The sequence below is a fragment of the Chiloscyllium plagiosum genome, chromosome 29 (genome assembly GCF_004010195.1).
Source record: "Chiloscyllium plagiosum isolate BGI_BamShark_2017 chromosome 29, ASM401019v2, whole genome shotgun sequence".
In the NCBI taxonomy this organism is placed as follows: Eukaryota; Metazoa; Chordata; class Chondrichthyes; order Orectolobiformes; family Hemiscylliidae; genus Chiloscyllium; species Chiloscyllium plagiosum.
The window spans coordinates 16,066,941-16,086,100 of record NC_057738.1 but is presented as its reverse complement, the minus strand read 5'-3'; the positions used below and the strand labels follow the sequence as shown (position 1 = coordinate 16,086,100).

At 39.8% G+C, this 19,160-nt stretch overlaps 1 protein-coding gene across 1 annotated transcript in view; it reads right to left on the bottom strand.

The window, feature by feature from the left end:
• The window catches only part of anln (anillin, actin binding protein), a 103,784-nt gene that overhangs the window by 66,407 nt on the left and 18,217 nt on the right, over nt 1–19,160 (bottom strand). Inside the window, exons 4-8 of the mRNA XM_043719199.1 lie at nt 11,347–11,687; nt 8,190–8,421; nt 5,994–6,187; nt 2,137–2,238; nt 840–1,026 (exon numbers count right to left, since the gene is read on the bottom strand). Coding sequence (XP_043575134.1) covers nt 840–1,026; nt 2,137–2,238; nt 5,994–6,187; nt 8,190–8,421; nt 11,347–11,687 — 1,056 coding nt within the window. The remainder of the gene's footprint in view (nt 1–839; nt 1,027–2,136; nt 2,239–5,993; nt 6,188–8,189; nt 8,422–11,346; nt 11,688–19,160) is intronic.

Genomic DNA, 19,160 nt, shown 5'->3' with positions numbered 1-19,160 from the left:
CTGGGTCTCCAACTTTTTTTTACTATTTATAGTAATTGTAGCCTGCAACAACTATGAGGTACGCCAGAAAGTAAGTTGCCAAGAAAAAGTAGAGTGTCTCCAAAATTACATAGGATAAGTAACTGCACAAAAAATTAACAGGTAGGAATACAATATGTGAGAATGTGAATTTGTCCACTTTGGCAGGAATACAAAATTAGTACACTATATCGAGTGGGGTGCATAACTCTGGTACAAAGGAATGTGGATTTCCTGCTGCATGAACGACAAAGGGCTAGTATGCAGGTGAAGCAAGTGATCAGGAAGGTAAATAGAATGTTGGGGTATATTGCAATGGGAGTTAAATATAAAAGTGATAGCATTTACTGCACTGTACAGTGCAAACTACTGAATTTATTCAATGTGGATTTGGTTAGATTTTTGATAGCAAAGGGCTACATGGGTAAGCAAGAAAGTGGAATTGAGACCACAATCAAATCAGATGTGATTTTATGAATGGTTGCACACCTGGAGGGCCTATGATCCTAACGTTCTATGCTCCTTGATCATTGTAGGTGACCGATAGCTATGAGGTATCAGATGCCAGTGAAAATGTCAATGGAAGGGAATGACAGTCATTACAGGATACTAGCCAGAATGGATGACAGTGTTGGCCAAACTGTATATAATTACCAAATTGCGCATTCATTCTTTCCCCAGATTTTGATTTGAGCTTGTGACACAAATCCTGGAGTAGATGTGGCTGAGCATAGGTTTCTTATAACTAATAGTTTTCACAGGCAATTTCAAACAATAAACTATTCATGCACCACTAATTTCATTGAATTAGACCACCATACCTGCATAAGCAGAGTTAGATATTTTTGTAGATGATGGTTCAAGTGCCTCCATTAATGCACAGTTCACTGACGATTTTGGATTTTGTTGCAATGCTGACTGAGGTGGGTGCTGTGCAGCACTCATCTGGGATCTGTGAACTTTTGGACTCCCTTGCTCAGAGGTCCTAGGGAAAGAATCACTGCAGTCCTATTTTAAAGTTGAAAAAGAGAGGTGATTAGTTTGCTTTGTACATTTCTACTTTCTGCAATACAAGATTATTCCTATTGCCAGAGATACATGACATCCAAAACCTGGAATCATTGTTGTGAGGAACTAAATAGCCATGGACATGAAATGGTCTATCCGTTAATCCTGCATAACAACGAAGCCTCTTGCTTATGATGTATCCACTACTGTTGACTCTCGCTTCAACTCCCCAAGTCCTGAAATTACCTCACTACATCTCTCAGCCTCTCTTCCTCCAAGCCACTTCTTGAAACCCACCACTTTAACCAAACTACTCATCAGATGAAATTTGTCTTGAGATTCCCTACAGTGTGCAAACAGGCCCTTCGGCCCAACCAGTCCACACCGACCCATTTCCCTCTGTCTGATGCACCTAACACTATGGGCAATTTAGCATGGCCAATTCACCTAACCTGTACATCTTTGGATTGTGTGAGGAAACCGGAGCACCCGGACAAAACCCACGCAGACACTGGGAGAATGTGCAAACTCCACACAGACAGTTGCCCAAGGCTAGAATCGAACCTGAGACCCTGTTGCTCTGAGGCAGCAGTGCTAACCACTGAGCCACCATGTTGCCCCTAGCATAGCAGAAAAAATATGTGCATCGATTTATTAAAACCTTCAATACTGTAACACAGGGTCTTTTAAACCATAACCTAAAAGATGGAGGCCTACTCTTGGATTTGAAAAAGCTTTTAAGAATATACAAATTTCTTGAGATAGTAATCGCTTTAACTAATCACCACATTGAACACAAATATCCATATAAACATTTATTTACAATACAGTAGTTACCCAAGAGGAATTTGGTTTAAAGTAACTGGATGTGATAAACTAAATTGCTTTATGTGAATGCCTCAGTTGAACTCATGCTGGGTTATTTAAAAATTAGCCTTTCTCAACAGCTTACAAACTCTTCCTACTTACTTCAAACCATGTTGGGTGTTATGAGGTTTAACTTTTAGTTTTCTTGGAGAAGTAAAGTAGTGAAAAGAACAATATTAAGAGTAATTCTCAATTGCAGGCTTCTACAGTCATGATTTAATAAAATAATTCAAGGAGAAATACCTCTGATTGCTTCTCCAAGTTATTTTCTTTTTCCTTATCAGTACTCCACAAGTTACCCCTCTGAAAACGATTGCGAATATTAGCCAATTCTTTATCACGTTCCTGAAACACAATTACAACAACAAAATTTCAAAAACAAAAGGGGCTATCCTGACTCAATAAGAGGCATATTTAATAAAAGTTAAAGCCACCATAGTTCTACCAGAACATAGGGCTATACTCTCATTAGAAACAACTGGTGGCAGCTTAATCTGGATACCACCATGACTCAAGCGAGGGGAGGGGTTGAGATGGAGTCTTTCATGGTAACCTCAACCAGGGCAAGAATTGAACCCAAGCTATTGACAGTACTCTGCATCACAGATCTATCAACTTCTGCCTTAAATTCCCAACTTAGACTATGGAAATGTGAGCTCACATTGCTTACATATCTACTTAAGCCATTTAATCATTTTTATTACTAGAAGTAGAAACTAAACAAAATATTCTGAAACTCAAGACATGTATGAGTGACCTTCACACACTCTTAGCTTCTCATCTTTTACAAACCAGCTCTATTGGCAGAAGTAACTGCCTACAGAGCTGGTTTATCAACATGAGAAGCTGAAGGGATAAAATGGTCATTCAGACACGCATTGACATCTGGAACATTTTGTTTGGTCATTAATAAGCATCTTTAATGCTATAAGTAAAAAGCTTAAGTAATAATTTAAGCATAGATTTCAACCAATGATACTGTTACTATCTTATGATAGAGGTTGCAGAGGTTGGGACTGTATTCAATGGCATTTAGAAGAATAAGAGGCAACCTTTTTAAATTTAGATTCTTAGGGGACATGATAGGTTGCCCACTTAAGACAAAGGTAAAGAGGAATTTCTTGTTTGAAGGTAGTGAACCGGTGGAGGCTGAATCAGTATATTCAAGGCTGAGACCGACAGATTTTTAAATCAATAATTCAACCCATCGAGTCTGCTCCACCATTTAGTGAGATCATGTTTGATCTGATAACCATCAATTCAACTTTCCTGCCTCTTTCTCATCATCCTTGATTCGCTAACTGATTTTTAAAAATCTGCCTATCTCAACCTTGAATATACTTAATGATCCAGTTTCAACAGCCCTCTGTGGTCAAGAATTCGATAGATTCATAAACCTTTGAGAAGAAATCATTCCTCCCCATTTCGGTCTTGAATAGGAGACCCCTTACTCAGACATAATGCACTCTAGTCCTAGACTACCACTGCATTTACTCAATAAAGTCCTCTAAGAATTCTGTATGTTTCAATAAGGTCACTTCTCAGTTTTCTATGTTCCAATGAATAGAGGTCCAATAAATTCAGCCTTCTCTCATAAGACAGTCCCTCCATACGACAGATCACCACTTCTCTGACTACCTCCAAAGCCAGTATATCTTTTCTTAGAACAGGGGCCTAAAATGTTCACAGAATTCCGGCTCTGGACTAATTGGTGCCTTGCACAGATTTAATAAAACCTCCCTACTTTATTTCAAAGCAAACGGAATATGAAAGGCCAATCTTTCTATTACCCTGAATTTGGATGTAAATTATTTTTGTGATTTATAGATGAGGACTCCCAAATTCCCTCTATTCCACATTTTCTGCAGTCTTTCTCAATTTAAATAATATTCAGCTCCTCTATTCATCCTGCTAAATGCATAATCTGACATTTCCCCACATTATATTCCACGCACTACATTTTTGCCCACTCATTTAACCTAACTATATTCCTCCAAAAACACTTTGGGCTGCATGGTTCTTTGGTATTTCCCAGTCATGAAAGGCAGTACATATTTCCCCTGACTGGGTACCTAGAATCACAGAAGACAGTCTCACAATAAAGGGTTGGCCATTTAGGACTGAGATGAGGAAGAATTTCTTCTCTCAGTGATTGGTGAATCTTTGGAATTCCCAACCACAGGGGCTTGGTCATGGGTAAAGTTCAAAGCAGAGATAGATTTCCTGATATTAAAGACATCAAGGGAAATTGGAATCGTGTGATAAAATTGGCCATAGTTTTGCTGAATATCGCCTAAATTTTGAAAGATTGAATGGCCGACTGCTGCTCCTATAAGAATTCTCATATCTTCATTGATTTCTTCCCTTAGCATGAAATGACTTCTCATACCCAGTAATTTCAACCTCTATTTCAACTCATCAAATTTTCCTCCTGTCTTCAGTGCCCCTTTATTATCCCTAAATTTTTCTCTTCACGTAAATTTTCTAACCCACATTCACAGCCACTGTCTTGATTTTCCTACCATCTCACATGGTGATATCAAACAGAGAGAAGATCATGCCTGTTATGCACATTTGGCACTCTCCATCCTGAACTCTATCTTTTAGTATATTTGTTTTTGAAAAGTAAACTATTCCCAGACTCACTTACAACTACAACTTCAAAATTCCAACTGTCTTGCCATTGGCCTTCCCTTCAGCATAATATTTCAGTAGTGAACGATTTTCTCATACACACCTCAGCTTAACAGCTAATACCTAACTCACAATAAAACTGTTAACCTGGATGTCCCCTTATCTCAGCTCCCTCTTATCTTAAGTCTGCTTTATTAGTCATGTCAGAAAACATCTTAAACATTCACATTTGGCTGGGTCACATAAAGCACAATGGGATCTCAACACATCTGCTAAAACTGCTCTATCGGATGAGTCTGAAATGCAAATGATAACCTCCTCTTTCTTTCTCCACTACAAACCTATATCTCAAAACCCTTTCAGCTACTCCTCCACCTTCGTGTCTAATAATAGGTTTGGGAAGCTCATGGATTTCTTTGTCACTATGGTGGAAAGATTGATCGTGGGCATCTTTTATTTCCGCTAGTCAAAAGTCCTATTTTCTACCTTTAAAGTTTCTCACCTTTGTCCCGCCTCAGTTTCATCTGTTGTTAAAATCCTCACTTATTCCTTCATGTCTTTATTATCTCTATGCTTGATCATCCCAATACTATCCTCGCTGGTCTGCCACATTCTACACTTCTAAACGGCCTCCAGTATTTTAATTTGCACCAAGCCCTATTCACTTTATTAACCCTATGCTTGCTGACCTACATTGTTTAACCAGGAACCAATGTGTCAAATTTCAAATTTTCACCCTTAAATTTCAAATCCTATCACAGCCTCACTCTACCAGATCACTAATTATCTTGTCACGCACATTCATGCCTGGTCATCTCTCCAGCTTTAATATGCTCCTTAAAAATCTCTCTCTTTAACAAAGATTCTGCCCTAATGTCACCATGTAACCAGATGCCCATTTTTTTCTTTTAGAACACCACTGGGAAGTACCTAAAGGCATTTTATTCTATTAAGTGGTCCTATTTGGATATTAAGACATTGTGGACTCTGTTGACATATCTTACTATCTGCTCAAATGACAATCCAGAAACCCATACACAGTTCCTTAGTACCATACCGAAGTTTCTGCTGCACTGTTAAGAGGTCATGTTTCAGATGACACTCAATTACAAGGCCTCATCTGCTCTCTCAGGTGGATGAAACAGAGCCCATGGTTCTAATTCAAGGAGACAGAAGGTAGTTTTCACAGCCATCCCAGCCCTTTCATATCCTTCATGTAACATTGCTAATATAAATGAGATTAACTACATCTTATCACATTAATGCTTGTAGGATCCTACACAACAGTGACAACAATTGAAAAATCTTCATTGGCTGCATGGTTCTTTGGTATTTCCCAGTCATGAAAGGCAGTACATAAATACAAGCCTTTCTTTCTAAATAGCATTAAAGGCACATCAAAACATGCCCATGTATTTAAAAGCTCAGAAATAATCTATGGATAAAGTTCAAGTTCAAGTTCAGACCTGTTTACGTTGCTGAGTTAAATTTGCTGTTGTAGAAGGTTCCTGCTGTTTAAAAAGTCGATCCTGGATTGCTTTTGTGTTGGGTGTAACGTTAAGAGTTCTCTGTCCAGGAGTGGATGGAGCAGAGTTTGATACAACGTGTTGTTGGCATCGCTCACCAAAACGTTCCAGAAAAGACTTGACCCCTGTACCACCTGTAACATATTTGAGGATTATAAAAATATCATCACAAAATAAAAAGACAAATAAAACGCCAAATTCAACACGTTAATTCAATTGCAGAGCCTTTGGCTTTGATCTTTTTGTTGTCATTGTCTTCAGGAATAGTGTCTGAAGACTGGAGGATATCAAATGTTGTCCCCTTGTTCAAGAAGGGGAGTAGAGACAACTCTGTTAATTACAGACCAGTCACCCTTCAATTGTGGATAAAGAGTTGGAAAAAATTATAAGAGATAGGATTTATAATCATCGAGAGAGAAATAAGTTGACTAGGGATAGTCAACACGGTTTTGAGAGGATAGGTCATAGCAAGTGGATGGGGGTAAAGCAGCTGATGTGACTTATATGGATTTCAGTAAGGTGTTTGATAAGGTTCCCCATGGTAGGCTATTGCACAAAATACGGAGGCATGGGATTTAGGGTGATTTAGCAGTGTGGATCAGAAATTGGCTAGCTGAAAGAAGACAAAAGGTTGGTGGCTGAGGGAAATGTTAATCCTAGAGTTCAGATACTAATGGTGTATCGCAAGGATCTGTTTTGGGGCTACTGCTTTTGTTGCCACCCAGGTTGATAGGGTTGTTAAGAAGGCATATGACGGGCTAGCTTTTAATGGTAGAGGGATTGAGTGTCGGAACCAGGAGGTCATGCTGCAGCTGTACGAAGCTCTGGTGTGGCCACACTTGGAGTATTGCGTACAGTTCTGGTCACTGCATTACAGGAAAGATGTGGAAGCTTTGGAAAAGGTGCAGAGAAGATCTACTAGGATGTTGCCTGGTAAGGAGGAAAGGTCTTATGAGGAAAGGATGAGGGATTTGAGGTTGTTTTCGTTAGAGAGAAGAAGGTTGAGAGGTGACTTAATTGAGACATATAAGATAAATAGAGGGTTAGATAGGGTAGACAGCGAGAGCCTTTTTCCTTGGATGGTGATGGCTAGCACAAGGGGACATAGCTTTAAATTGAGGGGTGATAGAAATAGGACAGATGTTAGAGGTAGTTTCTTCAGAGTAGTAGGGTCATGGAACGCACTGCCTGCAACAGGAGTAGACTCGCCAACTTTAAGGGCATTTAAATGGTCATTGGATAAACAGAAGTTTGAAAACGGAATAGTGTAAGTTAGGTAGGCTCCACAGATCGGCACAACATAGAGGGTGAAAGGGCCTGTACTGTGTTGTACATTTAAATGTGAGACTCAATTGTCCGAGTACATGCAATCTTCCAAATGTTTGGTTTGTCTCAAACATCGTTTTCCACAGCAATAACAATTTTGATAAGGGATACTTTAACAGCAAGTGCAGGAATCATTTTTTTGTTTTAAAAAGAAAAGCATTGAGATTACAAATCATGCATTTTTTAAACAAATGATTGTTCATTTATTATGAGAAATTTGCAGTATCAATCCTGAATTTAACAATGCATGGAAATATATGAATAAAGAACTTAAATTAAATAAGGCACTAAGTCTATCTTTCTCCAATAGCTGAAAATGTGTTGCTGGAAAAGCGCAGCAGGTCAGGCAGCATCCAAGGAACAGGAGAATCGACGTTTCGGATATAAGCCCTTCTTCAGGAACGTCAATTCTCCTGTTCCTTGGATGCTGCCTGACCTGCTGCGCTTTTCCAGCAATACATTTTCAGCTCTGATCTCCAGCATCTGCAGTCCTCACTTCCTATCTTTCTCCAATAGCCAGTTTGGCCCAGACCAAAATGACTGCAAGCAAAGTTTCTATTCAATGTTCAATGGATTGGCAGATCCTAGATGTGATCTCCAGCTGTGCTGAAGAAAATACAGGAGAGCAATTGGGGCAATCTAAATGGTTTTTCTGCAGATGGGGAATGTTAAGATCAGTTAAAATAGCAGAAACCTATTTTAAGTACTCAAGTGCCAAAAGGGTTAAAATAAGGTTAAAATAATTGGAGAGATTTGCTCCATCAACATTGTCCTGCTCATCTACATCGTAATAATTCTTGTGAAGCTTACCTGGAGTAGTGAGAGTGTCTCTAGATTGAACCTGGGATGCTGACCGTTTGGTTTGTTGATTTTTACACTGGATCTGATGCGGAGTAATTGCCCCTTTTGCTGATATTGATTTGGCTTCAGTTTTCTTTGGACTAAGCTGAATTTTTTCTTGGGCAAGAGTCTTTTCAGGTACTGGTGACTTGGGCTCTTCAATTATCTTTGGACTGAGCTCTTTGGGCAAATTATCTACTCCCTGATAAAACAGATTAACCAGAATAAATCAGCAGAATTTATGTAAATGCACAATCCGAAATGCAAACCTATCAGAATCTTTCTTCAAATTTGATTTACAAAACAAACTTTAAATTGCAATTCTGCCCAAATAAATGGTTGCAACTTTTTAATATGGGTTTGTCTTTGGACTGAGCTCTTTGGGCAAATTATCTACTCCCTGATAAAACAGATTAACCAGAATAAATCAGCAGAATTTATGTAAATGCACAATCTGAAATGCAAACCTATCAGAATCTTTCTTCAAATTTGATTTACAAAACAAACTTTAAATTGCAATTGTGCCCAAATAAATGGTTGCAACTTTTTAATATGGGTTTGTCAATAAATTGATTTTCTTTTTCACTTAAGTTTCCCACATCACAACAATCTCTGGAGATCTGCTCTAATTAAACTCAATGTGCCAGACCTCAGCTAAAAACCTCTAATTTTTTTCTAAAAAAAAAAAGGCATCGGTGCTTTGCTTCAGACTAGGAACTGACCATATAGCAACCTGAACTTGTACTGCACTTTCCAAACTTATACATCACAATGAACGGGACAATTAACAGAAAAAGAAGACTCCACAAATAGAGGAGCTCCATACATCAATGGAAAAGACGAGGTTGAAGTGTTCATAATCATCACATAATATCAAGAAAAAGCTAAAGGCACTGGATTCTGCAACGGTCATGGGCCCTTAAAAAAATTTCAGCAATAATCCTAAAGATACGTACTCCAGGATTAGCTATGACGTTAAGTAAGCTGTTCCAGTGCAGCTACAACATGTATCTCCGTGGCAATTTGGGAAGTTTCCCAGATACGCCCCATTGACTAAAAGAATGATTAATTTAACGCAGCCAATTATCATCCATCAATCTACGCTCATCAGCAAATTGATAGTACCGTTGACAGTTCCTTCTATCTAGTTGTACTTGCTCCGCAATGACTTGCTCCCTGAGGCAGTTTGGATTCTGCAGGATCATTTGCCTCCTGATATTATTACAGTCTTTGACTAAACATAGACAAGAGAGCTGTTTTTAAGGGGTGAGGCAAGCATTACTGGTTGTAGCATCAAGAAACCCTAGGGAATCTGAAGTCAAAGAGAAATAGGGATAACTCCATGGTCTGATAATTGTGATTATTGAAGGTCAATCATCTCATTTCCAGGATATCATCGTAGCCGATTCTCAGAGTAGTGTCCAAGACCCAACCACCTTCATGAATGATTTTTCCTCCATCAAAGTCCAGAAGGAGGACGATTGTTGATGATTGTACAATGTTCACCATAATTTGTGAGCGGCACGGTGGCCTAGTGGTTAGCACTGCTGCCTCACAGCGCCAGAGTCCGGGGTTCAATTCCTGCCTCAGGCGGCTGACTGTGTGGAGTTTGCACGTTCTCCCAGTGTCTGCGTGGGTTTCCTCTGGGTGCTCCGGTTTCCTCCCACAGTCCAAAGATGTGCAGGTCAGGTGAATTGGCCATACTAAATTGCCCGTAGTGTTAGGTTAGGGGTATGAGTGGGTTGCGCTTCGGCGGGTCGGTGTGGACTTGTTGGGCCGAAGGGCCTGTTTCCACACTGTAATGTAATCTAATCTAATCTAAAATCTAATCTAATCTAAAAAATTTCCTCAGATACTGACACAAATGTCCATATGGATCTTGACTTAAGTGATAAATAATATTCATTCTACATTCTTGAGAGATTATTATTGACTTGTAGAAGAGAGAATCTAACCATCTTCTCTTGAAATTTAATGGCATTACTTCACTGATTAACATCAGCTATCATGCCATCACTGATATATTGTAGCAGCATTGTATTTCACCTACAAGATGCACTGCAGCAACTCATCAAGGCACCTTAGGCAGTACCTTCCAAACCCATGGCAGCAGATAGATTGGAATATCATTGCTCAAGAGATACACCATCCTGACTTGGAACAATATTACCATTCTTTCTGGGTACTGGGTCAAAATTCTGGAATACTATCCTTAAGAGCACCATGGGCAACACTTTCTCAAGAGCAATTAGAGATGGGCAATAAATGACGAACTAGCCACTCACATCCCATGAATGAATACATTTTTAGAAAGTGTCAGATATCCAATAATCTGCACCAACATTCTAAGTCATTTTGCACTTTTAAGATTATACTCGAGGTCTACTAGTATCTGATTTACTGAAGTCACCATGGAATCAGCCCTAGCATGATAACAATAGACCACATTCAAGTTATGAACTTAAACGTAGCAGTCACAAATAAACTATTAAATTAAAAAACTCAAACGTCAACCTTGATCACTATCTAATGTTTCCTGTCAGTATTTTGGAGAGGATAATTTCAGTTTCAATAAAGTGGGTAACTCAACCCTACTTAAAGACATTCTACGCTCATTTGCTAGGGATACATACTTCAAAAGAAAAAGACCATTTTAGGCAGTGAACTGGAAGGCCATTTGCAGCAACAAATTTCTTTAGAAGGGTCATTGACTTAAAACATTAACTTGGTTGATCCTTGTTGACTGACCTGCTGTGTATTTCCAGTATTTTCTGTTTTTATACCAATGAAACAGTGCTTCAGCAGGAGGCATGACAGTCGTGGTAGAAATTTGAAGGGGCAGAGAAGAAACAAACTATAAGATGTTCCCTGGCCAAGAAAATAACATAGCATACCAGTGGTATTCAAATAAAAAAACAAACTGTCTATAAAAATTCTCATGAGGACATTAAGAAAAGATATAGGCTTATTAGCTAAGGGTAGAAATATGTACTTTGATTTTACAGGATAACAGTTAATGGCAAACTCCACAGGATTAGCAAAGTAGAATATATTCAAAATAATAAAAAGGATGAGAAACAGTTCATTATTAGTAATTTTGAGTCTTTTGTTTAATATCTTCACCTACCTGTGACACTGTAACGATAGCTTTATTAACTGTGCTTTCTACAGTTCTTTGAGGATGCGTTATTTCTTGCTGTTTAACACTGCTACTGTAGTCTGCAGCTCTGTTTGCTGCGGAAACAACTGGTAAACAAGCAGTACCAGGCTGTCCTGGCGGTTTGTTTTGCTTTATCGTCGGATGGCTCAAGTCATCGTCCCAGGAGCTAATTGTTGCAGCAAGGTTTGCAAAACGTTCTCTCCTTCCAGTTGGAGTTTTAGACTCGACAGTGCTCACTGCCTGCAGAGGTGGCGGGGACGCTGGTTTCCATGAGTGTGCAGGCAATACGGGTGGATCAATATCATTACCTGTTTAAGAAAAGAAACACAAAAAAAGGCAAAAGAAATTACATTAGATGTTCAAATTTAATTTTATAATAGATACAGGTTTATCTAAACAGTAGCGCTTACAATAAGCATTTAACAAATGTTAAAATATTCTAGCATTAAAGAGTTAGTATAATAATATAATAAACTATTCAATAAAATATTTTTTCCTCACATTACACTGAAATGTTTTAAAAAGGTTATTGACAGCACAGTTGTATGACCAGCATGCTACCAGTGTCTAAAATTTTAAAAAAAGGAATGTTTCTGATATAAACCACATCTATTCAATGAAATGCTATGCCTTCTAGGTCAGGAAATATTTGCAATTTAAAGTAATTTCTTTTGTTCCACAGAGACTTGTCATTTCAAGGAGCTGCTAAGCTTTAAGCTGTAAATATTCTCTTAGTAATTATCCTTTAACCATTACAGTGCCAGCATCTCCAGGGTATTCTGCCCTGTCAAGCCAGCATTTTATTATTAATCACTTTGTACAGTATAAACTTCAAAAGATTACCCAATCCAGAAATTCCACCATACAGATAAACCAGCAAACAATTCAACAGTTTGAAATTTGTTCTACCTCACTTACTAAAGTAGCTAAGAAATATAGATGTACATATGTTAGCCTTTAGTTAAGCTTTGTTCATTGATTTTTAAAATTTCATCTGCTTCTCACAAAGCCATCATCTTTTCCAAAGATTGCATGAATGCAAGTAAAATTAACCCAGTTGAAAAAAAGTTTCAAAAGACCATTTTCACTCTAATTAAAATTAAATTGTCGACATTTCTCAGGCTGCCAAAGTACACAATACAGGCAAAGGAAACTAACTTATCAAACTATATTACATTACCAATTGAGCTTCAGGGGTTGAAAGGAGACTGTAGAATCACTGAACTTATTAAATACATGCTTTAAACACGATAAGTCAGATTTGATGGAGTTCAAAAGTTAACACCTTCTTTGTGGGCCTCTCCAAGCAACCAACTTGTTCTTAGTTCTAGCAACAATCACTTCACAGAGTAGCCATGCAAGTATAGAAATTTTCCTTGTACTGTTTTTTGGAATTAAATTAGTATTCAAACTCCATACCCAGTCTTTATTTCACTCCTGAAATATCAACTATGTCAATTTGCATGTCAGACCTTCATCCACTAAATCTAGCTTTTTGCATTTCAGTTCCAGAATCAACTTTTGGTATAGTCCTCTTCAGCAGCTGAGTAAATTTTGACCCTACATGGGTTCTAATGATAACCAGAATTCTACTCCCCAGGTTACTGAGACAGCACCAAATTCCCAAATAAGTCATAATCCAAAATTACTTGGACTTCGATTTGGATATACATCACTCTCTTCACTACAGAAGTTCAAGATGGTTTACCACCATATTCTCATGGTCGACCGATGGACAGACAATACGAACTTGCCTCACAAGCAATGGTCATATCTTACATTAAACTAACAAAAATGCATATACACAAAGCATCACATAGCCCATCATTTGTCCTCACCAAACCCTATTGGGAATACATGCTACTGGCCCTAGCGTATGTCTTCAAAATCTTAACTGCAGTTTCTAGTATCTCTATTCTCTCACTTCCATGAATTCCTATGATCTCCTTGTGTTCTATGCCACTGCTCTCCTAACCCTGGTTTATGCAGTGAATGCCCTTCTGCTCTGCCAGATGCCGAAGCTTTAGCAGTCCCTTAAGAACTTGACGTTGCTCCATGTCAACAAATGGATCTTCGAAAGTCTCCTGAAAATTTACCTCTTAACCAACACATTCAAAATGCTTCAAATTATTATCTTACTTCAGGACAGTGTTTGATTCTGACTTTGAAATGAATTGGGATGTTTTGCTACATTGAACATGCTCTCCAAATCAAAGTTTTTACTGCTGGTGTTGTAAATTCAGGTTTTAAATATAAATTATGAATGGATTCCATTCTTGAGCCTGTTCACAAGTCAATTTGTATGCAACTCAGAACAATGCAGAACAACATAGAACAGCCATTCTTAAATATAGGAAACACTTGTATGTCAGATCTTCAAAATTAGACACCTGTATGGGATTGCGTTCCAAATACGAGCATTTGCAATTCAGACATTTGTAAATCACAAACACCATATATCCTGGTATGTGGGCTGAAATTAGCTTCCAATTTTAGATTTATTTACCCACCTTCTGCAGAGATTTAAAACTCTGTCTCCAGACCATTAACAGAGGCCATGTCTGCAAGCCACCTTCTGGAACCACTGGAGAAAATGTGAACTAGATACACCAATTGTGCTTTCAGAAAGTGAGTTTGATGACTTTGATCCAATGACAGTGAGGAGACAGCAAAAAAAAAATCAAATCAAGACAGCATGTAGTTGGTTGCTTTCCCATGCAACTGCCCTTAGTGATGGTACAGGTTGTGAATTGGAAAGTGCCAAAGGAGCCTTGGTGAGTTGCTGCAATACATCTTGTAGATGGTATACACTGCTGTCACTGAGTAAAGATGGTAGGAAGAGTGTTGTTTCCCCTTGTGGGACAGTCAAGGACCAGAGAATACACTGTCATTGTGGGAGTCACCTATTTAAGACAGAGGGGGCAGAAATAATTTTCTCTCAGAGGGTAATGAATCTTTGGAATTCTTTACTGCAGAAGCCTGTCAAGACTGGGTTGCCAAGCATATACATGGCTGAGATAGTTTGATTTCTAATCAGTAAGGGAACCAAGGGTTATGGGATAAAGCAGGAAAGATCAGCTATGATCTCATTGAACACTGGAGCAAATTTGATAGGCCAAAAGGCACAATTCTGTCACCACCTCTCATGGATAGCTTTGTTCTGGGAGTTGTGTCAAGCTTCAAGAATTGTTGTAGCAGTAGTCATCAAGGCAAGTAAAGAATATTCCATCACAAACCTAACTTGTAATATGTATATTGGACATAATTTGCAACCTAACTCCCCAAAGTATTTGTTTTGTTGGCTCCAATTCAGTTTCTGATCAATGCTATCCCAGAGAATGTTATTAGTGGGATTCAATGAGGACAACTTCATTGAACATAAGATGACTGCATGGTAGGATGCTCCAGCTGGAGCTCATCCACTCTGCCCATTTCTTTCCCCTTCCCTTCTCTTGGCATCAGACATCTGACCCCGAAATGGGGATGCCAGTGACGAGTGGCCCGGAGCAGGGCGCGGCCGCAACAGCCCAGGATAGAGTGTGGCCACAGCCAGCAGTCAGACTACATGGAGGACTCCTGCACTGGTCTGCTGCAGACAGCCCTTGGGGAGAGACTGTGATGCCTGTCTTTTCAACTTGCTTCTTGTTTTTCTGGCCCAAAGATATAAAGTGTACAGCTATAACTTTTTTCTTCATTTCTCTCATCTATGGTTGAGGATTGTACCCAAAGATTGGCGCAGTGCTGATGACATTGTTACACTGTAAATAATCTGTAACTGAAGCTGTACCTAGGTAACTTGTAAATGGCGGTGTAAGTGGCGACTGATAAACTTTTCACTGTACCCATTTGAGTACATGACAATAAAGCTAAGTCAATAAAGATCAAGGTGAGTGGTTGGACTCTGTCTTGGTGGAGAATGTTATTTACAAGGGCAAGGCGATGTTATATGCTATTGACCAGTCCAAGGCTGAAGTCAATCAAAAATACAACAAAGATATTTGAGTTATTGTGATACAGTGGTGTCTGTAACCTTTGAGCTAGAAAGTCCAGGTTTCAAGTCACACCTGCTGCAGAAATGTGGAATAACATCTCTGAATAGGTTTATTAGAAAATATCCAATACCTCCTGCGGTGATTTACTGAGTCTGACACAATTGGTATGCAACAGCCGTAATTATCTTAATTTCGGTTACTTATGACTCCAACCAATGGAGAGCTTTCTCCCAGTGGCTATTTTTCTGTTGTTCCTTAATGTCATACTTAATCAAATTATGCCTTAATGTTGAAGGCATTCTAACCACAGCTCCAAAGTTCAACTCTTTTGTCACTGTCTGAATTAAAGTTGCAATGAGATTAAGATCTGAATGGCCCTAATGGAACTCAAACAGAATATGAGCAAGCAGGTTATTCCTTCGCAAGTGAAACGTCCTCCATTAAGACACTTAATTATCACAATACACAGCGGCATGTGGCAGGACTGCAAAGGGTAGTTACAAAACTGTTAACTACAAGATCTCATGCTAGCTCTATTGCTTAGGACGCAAGCAGTCTTACATTATAGATTAATCCGCTTGATGACTCATTTTGAAGCATGCTTGTTGCTCCTGGAATCTTCACTGCACATGGGTTAATCCCCCACCTGGACAATAATAGTGAGGTGGGGAATTACAGTGCCCAGTTCTCACCTTACAGTCAAGCAATTATTGTTCATCAGATTGTGCTCTTTCAATGTAGAACTCTCCTTTACACTGTCCTTGTAAGCTTTTTACGTTTGAGTACAGCTTTCTCACTTCCCACACTTCCTCTTCCCCCCACCCTCCCCCTCACTCATCTCTCAAAGTTACTATTCACTCAAGAGATTTCAATCACTATCCAACATCCAGATCTGGTCACCCAGTTATCAGAAGGATAGTATTAAGCTGGAGAGGTTTCAAAAGACATTTGCCAGGATAATTCTAGGTATGGAAGGTTTGAGTTATAAAGAAAGGCTGTACAGGCTGGGACGTTTTTCACTGGAGCAGAGGAGGTTGAGAGGCGACTTTACAGAAATTTATAAAATAATGAGGGGTATAGCTAAAGTTAATGGTAGTTTTCTTTTACCTAGGATGGGGGATTTCAACAATGGGGTGGGGGGCATTTTTTAAGGTGAGAGGAGAGAGATTTAAAGGGGCAAATATTTACACAGAGGTTGGTTCAAGTGTGGAATGAGCTTCAATAGACAATAGGTGCAGGAGTAGGCCATTCAGCCCTTCGAGCCTGCACCGCCATTCAACATGATCATGACTGATCATTCCTAATCAGTATCCTGTTCCTGCCTTATCTCCATAACCCTTGATTCCACTATCTTTGAGAGCTCTATCCAACTCTTTCTTAAATGAATCCAGAGAGTGGGCCTCCACTGCCCTCTGGGGCAGAGCATTCCACACAGCCACCACTCTCTGGGTGAAGACGTTTCTCCTCATCTCTGTCCTAAATGGTCTACCCAGTATTTTTAAGCTGTGTCCTCTGGTTCGGCACTCACCCATCAGTGGAAACATGTTTCCTGCTGCCAGAGTGTGCAATCCTTTCATAATCTTAGACATCTCAATCAGATCCCGTCTCAGTCTTCTAAACTCAAGGGTATACAAGCCCAGTCGCTCCAGTCTTTCAGTGTAAGGTAATCCCGCCATTCCAGGAATTGACATCGTGAACCTACGCTGCACTCCCTCAATAGCCAGAATGTCTTTCCTCAAATTTGGAGACCAGAACTGCACACAGTACTCGGTGGCAAAGTGGTTAGCACTGCTGCCTCACAGTGCCAGAGACACGGGTTCAATTCCTGCCTCAGGCGACTGACTGTGTGGAGTTTGCACATTCTCCCCGTGTCTGTGTGGGTGTCCTCTGGGTGCTCCGGTTTCCTCCCACAATCCAAAAATGTGCAGGTCAGGTGAATTGGCCATGCTAAATTGCCCATAGTGTTAGGTAAAGGGGTAAATGTAGGGGAATGGGTGGGTTGCGCTTCGGCGGGTTGGTATGGACTTGTTGGCTCCGGGGCTTGATGGTCTGCATCCCAGGGTACTGAGGGAGGTGGCTCGGGAAATCGTGGATGCGTTGGTGATTATTTGCCAGAGTTCGATAGATTTGGGGTCGGTTTCTGAGGATTGGAGGGTGGCTAATGTTATACCACTTTTTAAGAAAGGTGGGTGAGAGAAAGCAGGAAATTATAGACCAGTTAGTCTGACTTCAGTGGTGGGAAAGATGCTGGAGTCTATTATAAAGGATGAAATTACTGCACATCTGGATAGTAGTAACAGGATCGGACAGAGTCAGCATGGATTTATGAAGGGGAAATCATGCTTGACTAATCTTCTTGAACTTTTTTGAGGATGTAACTCTGAAGATGGATGAGGGAGATCCAGTAGATGTAGTGTACCTGGACTTTATCAAAAGCTTTCTGAAAGTCCAGGTAGACTACATCTACTGGATTTCCCTCGTCCATCTTCAGATTTACATCCTCAAAAAATTCCAGAAGTTTAGTCAAGCATGATTTCCCCTTCATAGATCCATGCTGACTCTGTCCTATCCTGTTACTACTATCCAGATGTACAGTAATTTCATCCTTTATAATAGACTCCAGCATCTTTCCCACCACTGAGGTCAGACTAACTGGTCTATAATTTCCTGCTTTCTCTCTCCCACCTTTCTTAAAAAGTGGTATAACATTAGCCACCCTCCAATCCTCAGGAAACAACCCCGAATCTATCGAACTCTGGAAAATAATCACTACGCATCCACGATTTCCCGAGCCACCTCGTTCAGTACGCTGGGATGCAGACCATCAGGCCCCGGAGACTTATCAACCTTCAGACCTAACAGTCTCTCCAATACCAAATCCTGGCAAATATAAATTCCCTTAAGTTCAGGTCCTTCAGCCACTGTTACCTCGGAGATTGCTTGTGTCTTACCCAGTGAACACAGATCTGAAGTACCCATTTAATTCCTCTGCCATTTCTTTGTTCCCCGTAATATATTCCCCTGTTTCTGTCTTCAAGGACCCAATTTTAGTCCTAACCATTTTTTTGCCTTGCACATACCTAAAAAAGCTTTTACTTTCCTCCTTTATATTATTGGCCAATTTACCTTCGTACCTCATTTTTTTCTCTGCGTATTTCCTTCTTAGTAATCCTCTGTTGCTCTTTAAAAGCTTCCCAGTGCTCAGTTTTCCCACTGATCTTTGCTATGTTATATTTTTTCTCTTTTAACTTTATATGTTTCTTAACTTCCCTCATCAGCCACGGCCGCCCATGCCTCCTCCTAGGATATTTCTTCCTTTTAGGAATGAACTGATCCTGCAACTTCTGCATTATACAGAAATATCCGCCATTGTTCCTCCACGGTCATCCCTGCTAAGGTATTGCACCATTGAACTTTGGCCAGCTCCTCCCTCATAGCTCCATCGTTCCCTTCATTCAACAGAAGTACTGTCACTTCTGACTGTACCCTCTCCCTCTCAAATTGCAGATTGAAGCTTAATGTATTATGGTCACTACTTCCCAATGGCTCCTTCACTTCGAGATCTCTGACCAATTCTGGTTCGTTACACAATACCAGATCCAGAATTGCCTTCTCCCTGGTCGGCTCCAGCACCAGCTGCTCTAAGAATCCATCTCTGAGGCACTCCACAAAGTCTCTTTCTTGAGGCCCAATACCATCCTGATTCTCCCAGTCTACCTGCATGCCTCTGTAGTTGCCTTTATTCAGCTGTAATACCGTTAACTCTGATTACAACTTCTCCCTCTCATA